This window comes from Akebia trifoliata, chromosome 16, assembly GCF_017979445.1.
Source record: "Akebia trifoliata isolate Shusen 1 chromosome 16, ASM1797944v1, whole genome shotgun sequence".
NCBI lineage: Eukaryota > Viridiplantae > Streptophyta > Magnoliopsida > Ranunculales > Lardizabalaceae > Akebia > Akebia trifoliata.
The window spans coordinates 24,739,865-24,753,905 of record NC_141390.1 but is presented as its reverse complement, the minus strand read 5'-3'; the positions used below and the strand labels follow the sequence as shown (position 1 = coordinate 24,753,905).

The following is a 14,041-nucleotide window of genomic DNA, read 5'->3' as shown; positions in this document are numbered from 1 at the left end:
TGGAAGCCTTTAAAGAGAAGAACTCAAATATTCAATCATAATGAAAAAATAAAATAATAAAAACGTAAAAAAAATAAGAAACTTACTTGATGACAATGACTTCAATTTTGAGACTGATTAAATTGCTTAAGGGGTCCAATCAGTATATTGTCAATGATTTTGTATTTGTAATGATAAGAATCCAGCAATTGCTGAAATGAGACTAGTGTTTATAATCAAATGTATGCAAATATGTTAAACAAAAATGATAAAGAAAATTACCTTAAACATATAGGAACAAGAAGTAACTCCACTTCATTGACATTCATCATTGCTAATGCAAGAAATAGATAAACTATTTTTCCATCTATTGCAACACTGATACCATAAGGATTAACAAATTTGTACATTCTTGCTAATTGTCCAAGTATAACTGGTTGATTGGAAAAAATTAAAATTACTTTAATTTCATCATAAAACTAAATAAATCCATTCACTAAATAAACTACAAAATATTTTCTTTACCAAATATAAATTTTCATCCAATTAATAGACAATTCTGTCATCTTAGATATGTATGACAGATTTATTTTGTCAAGTTGAATGGAGAATTCTATTTCAAGTATTTTTCGATCAAGCGTAATTGTATGAATATTGTTAGGAGAAAAATTTTCAACAAAACTTTTGAACTCGACAAAGATTTTATGCTTTTCGATCTCTTCTTCCTAAGATTAAAAATTTTATGAAATCAACAAAAAAAAAATAAAAAATAAAAATAAAAAATCAATGGATGTGCATTTTATAGAATAACAAGGATATATACATACAGTTATAATTATGTATCTCAATGAATTGCAAAACAAACTCTATAAGCCAAGTCACAATAGTACCAACTGCTTCTCCCATGAGTATACTCATGATAAACCGGTATAGGAAGCAAAGCATCAAAACACATAGGATACTCAATAGATACTCGTACATTTTGTTTTCCCAATGGTTCACCATGTATTATTTCGTTAGGGACACATTTAAACACCCGGCTGTGAGCAACAATGTTACTTTTTGAAGCCAATACCAACTTATATTGATTACTCTAAATATAAACTAATGGTTAAAATATTATATTATAGTAAAATATAATAGCATGCATACACATATATAGATCAATATTATTTTGTACCTTTGCTATTTTAGGATTGGGATCCCATGGTGCTATAACATTTGTTGTACTTTGCTTGCCTTTTAATTACATTTTAAGATAAACAACTATTAAAGATAAAAATCAAATGCGTAATGAAATAAATTATATATACTTTGATAATATAATGTAAACTTGTATACTTGTATTCACGTTTTTGCCAAATAAAGGAGTAAGATCTAATGGTTTATTCTTGGGCAACTTTGATCGATTGTCACTTTAAATCTATATAAAAAATTTTAAATAAAACACAATGATATATTAAATAGCTGTATATGAATGAGTAAATACATATCAGAGATGTTTTACTAGCCTTTGAGTTAATAATGTTCTCTAATATCGGTGACAAATGCGTTTTTTCTTGTGACAAGACTTTCTTCACTACATCTTCCATGTTTTGTAGCATATCCTTTTTTGGTTGCAGTTGCACAGATTGTCCTTCTATTTTTGCATTCAATTGACATTGATTTCCTTCAAATTTACTAATGTATTTTTTACTATTATGCTTAGGGAGGTTAAAATAAATATTTTGGGTGACTAAATTTTCTACACCCCTAACATTTTCAGAATGTTCTAGAGTCTCCAATGCTTGTGTCAGTATGTCATTGGACCCACTTATTTCCAACCTTCCCACATCAGCTTCTTTTTCCAATGTATACTTAAAAAATAATGAAGATTAAAATAATAATAATTATATTACATAATTCACGGTATTCAATGAAAAAGATGTTTAAAAACAATTACTTTTTTATTTGTAGTTTTTTCTATGGCCTCATCATCATATTGTCCATCCTTATTTTGACGAGCTTTTTTCCATAAAAGAGATCTATCTACCTCTTCAAGTTCGCTGGCTGCTTTCTATTACAAATAAATAACACAATAAAATTATATTAATAAATGAGTTTAATTAGATTGAATATTATGAAACAAATAAAATATTAGTTTATACGCTTACCAACTCCTCTCCCAAATTAACGTATCCCCTTTTGCTAATTTAATGGTTATAAACATATTGTGCTCTCCTTTCCTTTTGAGAATTGTGATTGGTGAATTAGAGGACCGTATTATTATTTGTTAAACCTCCAAATTCGACGGTCGTACTCTATGGAATTTTTTTTATTTTTTTGAAGTTCATTCTCCAATAATTTGATAGTCCAGGACTATCAAAAAAAAAAATTCTACAGAAAAATATTTGACAAGCATATTTGACAGTGACGGGCTAAGACCGTCAAATATGGGCTTTTTTCACATAGTGTGGTGGCGGACTTTCTAGCAAATTTCGTAGTTATGGGTTGTAGTTCAGCTTTGTACTCAGATTACATTAGCTTGCCTTCGATTTCTAGAAAACATTAAGAGACATAGTTTTGCCTAGCGGTATTTTTATTATTAAAAAAATCATTTCATAATCTGAAGTGGGGAATCCCCATCCTATTCCCCATAAAAAATAAGGAAAGGGTTACATGAAGTTCCAATATTTGCTAGCAAGTCAGTTACACCACTGCACTCTCCATATGTGCTGAACTTCCCAATGAAAATTTGACATCTCTTTCGTTAAGGGCATTACTCTTTGTACACTACTTATATATCAATACGGCTCATTTTTTGTGAGGATTGTCTCTATGGTGAGGAGATCATCCACACCAAAAATCAGCCCATTTTGAAACTTCTTACCCTATCAAAAGTGGTTTATGAAACATGGACAGTCCATGATTCTTCAACTTTTAAATTGTGGTTAAAAGTTTTAGAATGACCTGAGTTTTTGGGGGAATGGTCTCCTCACCATAGACATAATCCTAAAAAAAAGTCAGCGCATTCCGAAACTAGAAACCCATATAGGACAAAACACGTCGCCTATAACATTGGCCATATAGTTGGCTGGCGGACCTGACCCTATCTATATATATATATATATATATATATATATATATATATATATTATTACATTCCAAAATGATTGGATAAAATAACTAAACAAAGATAGTGTAATCTTAGTTACAACAAAGCAAGAACATTACATATTATGAGAAAGATAAAACCATGAAGAAGATCTCTCACAAGTACTGCGAGGGCAGCTACTTATTACATGCTACATCACTTGAAATACAGAGATAAAACAACTACAAGGACCTCTTCTTATTCTGCTACATATCATATATTTATTCTTTCATCCATATCATCTACATAGTGATCAGTGTAGATGAATGGGAGATGGAGGGTGACCACGATGAGGTGGTGATGGAGGGTGACCAGGTTTATGGTGATCAGGTTTATGATGACCAGGAGGATGTGATGGTTTGTGTGGCCGAATGTGGATAGGTGGAAAGTGGACATGGACCGGAGGACCAATAGCCAAAGAAGGGGTAAGGGTGAGAGTCATCAGCACCCCAAGGAGCAACACCAGTAAGTGTAGAAGTACTGACATCTTCATGATGTTTCAATGGTGCAAAACTATAGAACAAGTACTGTGGCATCTTTGGGTTTCATTGGGTGGTCTTTTATAAGGGTGATGGACCTCTTTTAGCTTGACATGTGTAAACATTGGGGCCATTAGATTTTAGATGTCGACTGAAACCTAGAATATTTAATACTGCAGTTGAGATTAGTCTTTTCTTGACTCGTATACCATTATTATTAGACTCATGCTGGGGTGACATTGGGATTTATTGTGATCTCACATTTCTGACGTGCGGGTATGCATATAACCTTAGATGCTCTTCATTTGTATCTCGAGTAAAAGGCATCTACAGTTATGCACCCCCACGTCAGAAATGTGAGATCGCAGTAAATCTAATGTTACTCCAGTATTAGTGTTATTATCATCTAGGTGGATCAGCTAGACATACCATTATGTGAAAATCTCAATTTTATATAAAAAAATTTGTTGGGCTTGGCCCGTCGAATTTAAAAATCCAAAATCCGCGGCCCGAAGACCACGTTTTCAACTCTCGGTCGATGAGTCTCACGCACTCTCTCTCTCTCTCACTGTTTCTATTTCTTTTGGCCTCTCTCACTGTTTCTCTTGCTCTCTGCCTCTCTCATCGATTGATGGACCTCTCATGGTCTCTTTCTCTCTCAGTCTCTTTCTCTCACAGTCATCGATCGATCGATCTTTCACAGTCCATCGCTTTCTCACAGTGGCTCTCTCGATCGATCGACCTCATTTTTTCATTCGCTCTCTCTCTCTCTCTCGATCGACCTCTCCATCGATCGATTGATCTCTCTATCTCTCTCTCACAGTCTCTTTCTCGATTGATCTCTCTTTCGATCTGTCTCCCTCGATAGATCTCATCTCCCACTCTATTTGATCGATCGATCTCCTAGATCTGATCCCCGTTCTCTCTGTATCTCATTGAAAACAGGTACGACATCTCTCTCTATCTCGTTTTGTACCAAGGAAACCCTAGATCTAGATCTAATCCACAGCATCTCTCACCATCTCATAACAGCTCTCTGTATTAATTTTTGTTTGTTTGTTGAATTTTAGGTTTTTTGTTGTTGTGGGAGATGTTACACTTTAGCTATGTGTTAATTCTAATCTGACATTGTTGACACATTTTATTCTACATGTTGGGATTTGCTTTTGTTACTCAAGTTCAGTTCAGATTAAATCTACAGTATAGAAATCATAATTTCTGTAAATAGAATTTTTGGTGGTGACAGTTGTTATAAATCAGTATTTCATTTGTAGATTTTTTTTTTTCTCTTTTAAATCCTAATGAGTAGAAAGCCTCAAACTTTACTAACCTGTATGATACATGGTTTGAGTTTATTATTTGTATTCCATCTATGTGTTTTGCTGTTGTAATTTAAAATTTCTGTAAAAAAAAAAACATGGCATCATGTAGGTTAGTAAAGTTAATTATGTTTAAAAACTAACACGATAGAATTTTATATTGTGTTGTATTGTTGTTTATGTTATTGATAAAAAATGCCACATAGATTTGAATGTTAGCTACGTAGAGGATTTTTTTTTAAATATATATCTTGGAAATTATTCAGTAGTTTTTGAAGGATAAATAAGATTGATATTAAATTTCACATTATAGAATGCCGAGATGAAAGAATCCATTTGAGGAGTACTTGATTGATGAAGAAGGGAAGACTAGGCTTAAAAGATACCTTGGATGATAAAAGATATCTGTTCTTGTTTAGGTCCCCAAGGGCCACAACTACAGTAGGTGCTGGAAAGGTTGACTGGACTACATACTGCACCAAACGTTTTTATTGGTGAGCTAATTCTTCATACTTTCACCTTGGGGGAAAAAACAGATAGCATTCAGGAAAGCTAAAATAATCATAACATGGCCATATCCTCCATATTCATCACATAGACACATCCTTCTGTAACAGTCCACACCACCAAATATTGATTTCAATTCAGTATGGAAATTTAAAATGCAAGATTATGATCTAATGTGGGTGTTATGTTATGACTTTCAAATCATTTCCATTTCAAGTGATAGTTTCTCTCCTTTTTTTTTTCCTTTACCCCCCAAATCAAGCAAACTTCTAAGTAGGTTTGTTCTAAAATAGAAAGGGAATACATCCTTAATAAGAGAAGAATATAAAGTGAATGCCCAAAATGTTTGTCATTCTTGTAGATTTAATTTGTTGTTTCTGCTGAAATGTATTATTATTTCTTTTTTCATCTGTTTTGCTTGCATGTTCTATGGATATTTTCCACTCATTAAAACAGTGAGGAATGATGGATGGAGGTGCATGAGATGCACCCTATCATTAGAGATAGCAATGGTGGGGCCATTAGAGCCCTTGCGGAAAACACCCATGCCAAGTCAATTTTGGTACACAAGTTACAAGCCATGTTGAAGGGGCTGATAACTGCTGCTGAGCTTAACATCCACTCTGATGAAAGTTAGAGCTGATTAAAAGTTAACGATTGATTGTATCAAGGGTGAGTGCGAAGCTCCTTCGAAAGAGAAGAGACTGATAAAAGAAATTAGAGCCATAGCAACTCATTTCCTCAGGATAGATTTCAACTTTTGCTTCCGAGAGTGCAACCAAGCAACTGATTTCCTTACTTCCGTCCTCCTCTCCCTAGGCAGAGCTGTTATGGAGCCTATGAACATCCCTAGTGAGCTAATGAGGCTCCTTTGTAAAGATACCAGTAGGCACATTTATGATCGTTTGTAGTCCATTGTTTTCTGGTTGAGGGTCTGCCTAACCCCACCTTAATCTTAAAAAAAAAAAAACTTTATTTATAGTACATGAAAAGTTGGTGAATTGTCAAATCTTCATTGCATGGCTACCACGTGACATATTCCACCAAATTGGTAAATCGATTGGCCTATTATCATTTCTTCTATACTTGGTTTGATACTTCTTTTGATTCTTATTAATATCTGATATTTATTAGATGTAATTATTTTTCATACATATTGCCTAAGTGGAAAATGTCATCCTTTCTTCTCATTGGATTGAAAAAAGAATTCTTCTCAGGTCCACCATAATGAGAAAGAGGCATACATGCTTCTTAGGTCTTGACTCCCTTGAAAAAAGTTTAAAGATCTAATGAAAGTGTTAACACCAGTGTGTTCATGTATTCATAAAAAAAAGGAAAAATGTGTACATGTCTCTAAAACAGTTTAGTCACATTGACTATGACATTATTTAAATCTAAGTTGTTACCTCTCTTTTTCTTTTTTCTTTTTTCTTTTTTTTTTCCCCCATTTTTCTCTTGTATTTTTTCATGTAGTTAACCTTGGTAATGTTCAATACATATCATGTACTTATCTTGAATCTATCGCTTTGGAGAGAGATGATGGATGAACTTATTTACAAAGAATAACCTACGAATGGAAACCTTCTCCATGTCAGGATTGCTCTTCATTTTACTGATATATGCTTGGTTACATAATGCAAATCATTTGCATTGCAAAAATTTGCTTAATTCTTAAGAAATTATTGCAGCTTTTCTCATTTGTGGATAGATTTAGAGGTCGGTATGACGAGTCAATTACAAGTGCTAGGCAGTTCTATGCTTCAGAATCTGGTTATTCGGTAAGAAATTAATCCTCACCATCAACAGTTTTTTTTTCTCATTATTTGGTTAATACTATATATATGTGATGGTGAACTTCAGGATGAACTGCTATGGTCTGCTGGTTGGCTATATCGAGCAACGGGTGAAGAATACTATCTAAAGTATGTGGTAGATAATGCGGTATCCTTGGGTGGAACTGAATGGGCAGTTGCTGAATTCTCTTGGGACAACAAATATGCTGGTTTACAAATTCTTCTTTCAAAGGTATAATCAATCCCCTTTTTTACAGAGAGCATGTTTCTACAAGATTGCCTAAATTTCACTTTCCTCCTAGAAAGTAGAAATACTAAAATGAGTGCAGAGCTGAACTTGCTTATTCTACCAATAGAATACAAGACACATCCATAACAGAACAGAACAAATCTTCATCCTCATCATTGACATTTTTCCTTGTAAGTTAAGGTATTAATGGAAGGGAATGGAGGAGCTTACACTTCAACTCTAAAGCAATATCAGGCCAAAGCCGATTTCTTCGCATGCGCTTGTTTGCAGAAGAACAATGGCTACAATGTGGACTTCACCCCAGGTACCAACTAAATTAGCCATTTTCAATATATTATTCACTAATTTTTCATAATTTCATTAAAAAAATTAAGGTTTCAATTTTATTTTATTTTTTGTCATTTTCTTCCCCTGACAGCCCAGCCCTTGTTTCCCTTCTACTCTAAGCTATGAAATTGAAAGCATATGCTCAGCACAATTACAATAAAATTGGGGGGGGGGGGGGGGGGGAGAATTCAAATTAAGGTTAAGGCTGTGGGCTTGTTGCTACTAAGTGGTGTTGTCATATTATATTGTCAAATCTCATATTAAATTATAATAATAAATCACCTAATCCTTATTAATATCAATTCCGACAACATGTTTAAAATTTATATTATTCAAAATATAGAAAACAATATAATCATGAATCCAAATTAGGAACCATCATCTGGTCAAAATAATAAAAATTCAATGTCATCTTCGTTGGCATCCTTATTATCTGACGTTTCATCAATAAAATGGTCACCAACATCTTTGTCAAGGTCATCATCCCTTACTAGTGCATTAAGGTAATATTTTAATTATTCTCAGTTTAGTTGAGAAGTTCACATTAACCTAGTGTACAAGTGGAATGTGTGTTTTTGGACAGGTAAAAACATGGGCAAAACTTCTGAATACCTTTTGTACAAGTGGAAAGTTGGAGCTGGAACTCCTGTACAAAGTTCAGATCCAATGCTACGAGGATGCCAAACTAATGAAGTTATTCCCTGAAATTGTGAGATCTCTCTACGACCAGGATGTGCTTGCAGAAGATACCATTCTCCTCTGGTTTCGTAAAGGAACAAACCCGAAGGGAAGGTATGCAAGTTGGCTATTAAAATAGTACAAAATCTGTGTTTATCCTTTAATTCCTTCTGATGGAGATTTCTTGATAACTGATTCTCAACTGATCCTGGGTTGTCATGACTCAATCTGTCTAACCCTTAACCTCCCTTTCTATGTGATATACATTTTCAGGTTTGCCAACTTCATCTCTCTTTCCATTTCTTTACTTCATGGTAAGTGTGTATTTTACTTCATTGAATTTTGTTCATCACTTATCTTTCTGTCAATTTGCCCATATTCACGTCAAATTTGTGCTAAATATTCCTATAAAGTAAATTTCATTGTAGATACAAGACTTTCATATTGCGGAAAGGGAAGAAGATATTGGATCTATGCTGGTTTTGTGGGTGAGCACGTGTTAACGATGGTATCTCATTTGAGTACTTCATAATACAAAGCTTATAATGCGTTTAATGTGTTGTAGGAGCTTCATATATGTTTGGAAGAGCTTTAACTTCTGTTCTTGCCTAACATACTTTGTGCATTGTCCCCCATAGTGATTCTTTTAGCTTGCCCTTGCCTAGCTCATCGGATTTGAAGTTGACTTGTTTGTTCTTCAACACTTGTATCATTTTTTAATCAGCACACCCCTTTGGAGCTCCATGAATTGCAAGCGAATATTGGGAAGTTATTACAATGATTTCAGCGCATGAATTTTCTTTTGCATCCTCAGGGAAAAAATCATCGGTAATGATTCCTTTGTAATATTTGTAATGTAAAAGCTACTGAGATGTTATTTGTTTGATGGACCGCCCTTTCCATGGTTTGTTTTTGTGTTTAAGTAAATTTACTAATTTTCAATATCATGTACTTGAAGATGATCTATCATTTTATTTCCTTTTTTTTTTTTTTTCCCGGTATGTGCTTGTGTTAGTAATATAACAGTTACAAGTCTTCATATGCCAGTCGAATTGCTGCTCATGGTTTTGGGTAAGGTCTTTATATGTCAATCTAATTGTTAGTTCCCCATTTTTATGGGTTCCATAAGACCCATGAGTCAATCAAAGGGTTGGCTCAAACATACATATAAGCTCACACTTGGCTATGGCTTTGTAACAGAAAAATGGATCCTATACATATGTTTTTTCATGTGTTTTTCTATAAAAGCTACAAACATATTTTTTTTTATTCTTTTTCAATTTATTAATCAGAGGAAAGAGTCACAAGAACAATGCCTACTTGCCCCTTTGTCTTGAGTTCAAATATGTTTTCGAGGCCAAGTTGTCGATCTCTCAAACAATTGCATTAATTGCTTTGTTGATTTGTTATCAAATTCCTCACATTCAAGGAGCTGCCAAGGTGGTGGATGTTGGTAACTGGATGCTCGATGAGGGGAGTAGTTAGAGGATGCTACAATCAATCTAATTTCATTTTTCTTACCATTACCACTCTTTAAACATTTTTTCCTAAACAGTCTCTTAATCCTATATTGTGAAATCTGAGCTACCATGATTGAGTCTGAATAATTATGATTGAGCTGCAAAATATTTTTTTAGATGAAATATTGTTTATATGATATTCCTGATAATCCTTATATAAAAAAAAACTAGTTTATATTAAAGTCAAATAAATCCTTATAAGAAAAGTATTTCCTTTTCTACATAATAAATCAATTATATTGTAACTTTTAAAGTCAAATATCGTTTGATTTTGAACGGTGAGATCATAGGTATTTATTGATGGAGGATGTTAACCTCCGCCATGAGATTGTCGAACATGCTAGGGCAGGGGACATGTAAGATCTTAATTTTGAAGTCATTTTAATGTATAGTTGTTTATTGATGGAGGAAGATTACAGTTTGAAATTTAATTATTTGCCAATTCGGTGTAGGTTTGTGCTTGGTTGTTTTGTAGACATCCCTTTGGTGCAATTCTCCACTCATGTAATATTAAAAAAAATGTTTATGTGCAGGCGTCTAATGGTCGAAGAGACAACGATATTAAAAATAGCAATTCACGGTGAGCTCTTTGAACACCACCTCTCTTTTGTGGTATGTTGCTCACACTAAATTGTTATCATGGTGCATGATCTTTTTTTCTTTCTTGATATAATTTTATAAATATCAACAAATTTTTATAATCTGAATTTGAACAAGTTGTGAGTAATAATATCAATGAAGGGTTTTTTGGTGATTGCTGATTGGATTATCTGGGACTGGTTGACTACAATCTGGCAGTATTGTCTAGGACAAAGCAAGGGCAAGTGGAAGAGGAAACCAAGCTATGGACATGGGTCGGAATGGGTATGTTGTAGAAGAATGACACCCTTTGAGTGAAACATTATCAGAATTATAAAATATAGAAAATTAAATATTTAGGCCCCTCCCTAATTAAGTTATTTCACATTATTTACATCAGCAGTCAACCTGGGGTAGCTATACTTCTTTATCTAGGCTTCGTACCATCCAAAGGGTCTAAGAGGATGAAAGGTCCCATAGATGATAATAGTAAGATATGAATACACATACCTTAACTGAACTTTTGTCTTAAGTTAGTGTTGAAGGGTGAAACAGGATTCATGTTCTAGACCTCAATATCTGGGATAAGGCATGGACAATAGCGATGATTTAGGCCATATGACACAAATCTAAATAACAGTACCTCACTCACTCACACATGCTAGCGTTCATGCTCTGGATTCTAAAGTATTTTTAAAAGAAATCAACATCAAATGTTCTGTTTCTGAAGTTTGTTAGTATTGTTAACTATGATCAAATCTAAATATGTGCCCTTCGTGTTCAGAATGCGGTGGAAAACGATGAACTTGATGAGGCAGACAGCCTGACAGAAGTCAACAGTGAGAGCTCAATAGATGCCTATTTGCCACCTTGTTTGCGGCCCTTGACTTTTACAGGCAACAATGGCGGAGTCCAAGACAAAATACGATCGACAGCTCAGGTACCTTTCAGTCTTTCTCCTCTTTACCCTAGATGTAGAGTAGTTCTTATCTCCCTCAAATCCCATCCCATCTCTGATTTTCCAGGGTAATTTGTGTGAACCGATGTTAACTATGAAATTATGAGTGTGTGTTTGTTTGTTATAGCGATTTCTGTAATAATTATAAAATAATGGAGTTGTTTGGTGTTATTTATATGGAAAGATGTATAATTAGTTGAAAGGTGTCTATAAATATTGAAAACTTGTCGGAGATTTAGTGAGTAATCTTGCTAAAATGTCCTCGAAAAGTTATATAGATGTCAGAAGTGGTCGATCAGTATAGTTGTTATATAAAGTATTGATTTTGAGTTACTCGTAGACAAGCTTTTATGATTTGGATTGAGATTTTAGTCAGAGAGCATATATTTATTCAAGTGGAATGAAAGGAAATGTTAGTCATCTCAACCACTTAATACAAATTTCATTTCTGTAAAAAAAAATGGGATGAGATGTTTCTTCACCGTTAAATACATTGTTTCTAATTGAGAAAAAAAGATTGAGATGGATTCTGATTGAAAATTTGGTTGAGGTAGGTTATACTTTTTCCGACAAATAACTTATCAGGATCCTTAGATCCATGTTTCATCCACTTGTATTATCAAGTTATATTATAAAATAAAACTTTGGTCACTACTTATCTAATATTGAGAATATCAACACCAGTGTGATCGAGTGGTTTATAAAAGATTGACGATTTTAGAACTGACATTGCATAAGCCCGATAATTTTTGTTGCTTATCTTCCGTAGATGATTTTTTCAAGTGCAATTGCAGGATCTAGGGGGAGCAAGGGCAATCAGCCCTTGAGAAGGCTAGTATTTGCTTATTTAATTGCGGTCCAACGGGTTCTGAAACATTGAAAAATCTTGTTCTTGGTGGAGTTGGAAGTATCATTGTCGTGATCTTGGAAACAATTTTATGTGTAAGTTCTCTGTTTATGTCATTGGATGTTTCTCGAAATTGCTTTTAATTTTATGCTTTCCGTATTTGAGTTACTTGTGACATGGACAGTGGATGAATCAAGTGTTGGGCAATCAAAAGCAAAATCCACTGTGAATTTGTTCTGAATGCCATTATGTGTTCTTACTTTGAAATGTGAAAATATATTAAACATAAAATACCTACATTGTGTGTATTAGTAATTTTTGTCTTTTATGGATTTTGAGTGTGGATTGAGGTACATTAATCCTATATTTAGTGATTAATGTTGAACATCATCATTTTTGTTTGGGTCCTAAATGGATGGTGATAATTGCTCCCATTTTTTTGTAAGTTACTTTTCACTTTTCAAAATCTTCCAAATATCCAGAATTTCATTTCTATAAGTTATGTGGCTTATGTATATATGTGAAATTATGTTATTGTGATTACATGTTAGAATGTTAGATGAGGAATCATATTCATTTTTTATTTTTATTTTCCATATTTTCATTGGTTTGCTTGCAGAGAGAGAAACAGAAAGCAAGTCCAAGGTTGACAATATGATGAATGGGCTTGGGAGGGTGCATTGACGATTGGCGTCCTGCATCTTCAGTGAGAAGTAGTTTTGTATTAGTTTTAGTTGAACAATTTGTTTTAATATGTCGTTTGTGAATTAGTTGGTGGTGTTGCAATGATACGTTTTGTATTTTGTATTAAATTGGATTTGATGTGAATTGAGTTTCTTGGGTGGTCAAGATTTGGTTTATTTGAGTGATCTTTGTATTATGATTTTTGTTTGTTTTTCTAATTTTTTTACGGTTTTATTTATTGTGATTAGTAAATTAGAGGACCGTCCGATTGTTTGTTAAATCTCCATATTTGACGGTCATAGACTATGGAATTCTTTTGTTTTTTTAAAAGCTTATCCTCTAATAATTTGATTGTTTAGGGCCGTCAAAAAAAAAATTCTACAAGAAAATATTTGACGAGCATATTTGATGGGATGGTCCGTCAAATTTCTCAAAATTTTACAGGTTGTGACCGTCAAATATGGGCTTTTTTCACATAGTGTACCTTCCCACATTTTGATGAACATTTGAGACTCATCCCTATGTTTCCAAACTGGTGGCATGAGTCTCTTCAGCTTGGTCTTTCATTGTTGACCAAGGAAAAAATGATTTAAATGCCCTCGTCTTCAACTCTAGATTTTTCTTTCCCAAACCAGTCTTCTTCAAGAGCTCTTGAAACTCCTAGGTAAATCATTTTTGATCCATTCAATCCATGCTTTTAGATTTTGGTTGATATTTGCAATGTAAAAGTTTTGAACCCACGACCTCAAAGCTGCTTAGCAATTTGTCAAACCAGTTGAGCTAGGCATCTAAAGCCCCATTTAGTGACCTCTTACTGAATCCATTTAGAACAAATCAACAATAATAGATTGCTGAGGTTGTTCATTTATTCTTGATAACCTATTACCGGTTTAGGTGCATTTTGAGAAAGTTTGGTGCTACGAGTACTAGTCTTTGCATTTGAATCCCACTACATCGAAATTTTGTAACATAGGTTACCCATGCAATT

At 33.7% G+C, this 14,041-nt stretch overlaps 2 protein-coding genes across 10 annotated transcripts; both read left to right on the top strand.

Moving 5' to 3' along the window:
* The first annotated feature begins 4,128 nt into the window (after window positions 1-4,128).
* Window positions 4,129-10,278, top strand: LOC147383013 (uncharacterized). 9 transcript variants are annotated; one of them, XM_086428239.1, is made up of 9 exons: window positions 4,137-4,536; window positions 5,224-5,404; window positions 7,106-7,195; window positions 7,278-7,442; window positions 7,641-7,764; window positions 8,371-8,579; window positions 8,739-8,779; window positions 8,879-8,973; window positions 9,190-10,278. In XM_086428239.1, exons 5-9 carry the CDS (start codon window positions 7,738-7,740, stop codon window positions 9,244-9,246), a joined length of 429 nt encoding a protein of 142 aa, XP_086284365.1. In that variant the 5' UTR covers window positions 4,137-4,536; window positions 5,224-5,404; window positions 7,106-7,195; window positions 7,278-7,442; window positions 7,641-7,737; the 3' UTR covers window positions 9,247-10,278. The 9 variants fall into 9 exon arrangements, with proteins under 9 accessions (XP_086284374.1, XP_086284365.1, XP_086284369.1 ...); XM_086428243.1 differs by having other exon boundaries at window positions 4,138-4,536; window positions 8,894-8,953; window positions 9,031-10,278; XM_086428241.1 differs by having other exon boundaries at window positions 4,138-4,536; window positions 8,894-8,973.
* Window positions 10,279-10,285: 7 nt separating this feature from the next.
* LOC147383012 (uncharacterized) lies at window positions 10,286-12,457 on the top strand. Its single transcript, XM_086427256.1, has 4 exons — window positions 10,286-10,341; window positions 10,519-10,597; window positions 11,349-11,504; window positions 12,292-12,457. Exons 1-4 carry the CDS (start codon window positions 10,286-10,288, stop codon window positions 12,400-12,402), a joined length of 402 nt encoding a protein of 133 aa, XP_086283382.1. The 3' UTR covers window positions 12,403-12,457.
* Window positions 12,458-14,041: the final 1,584 nt, after the last annotated feature.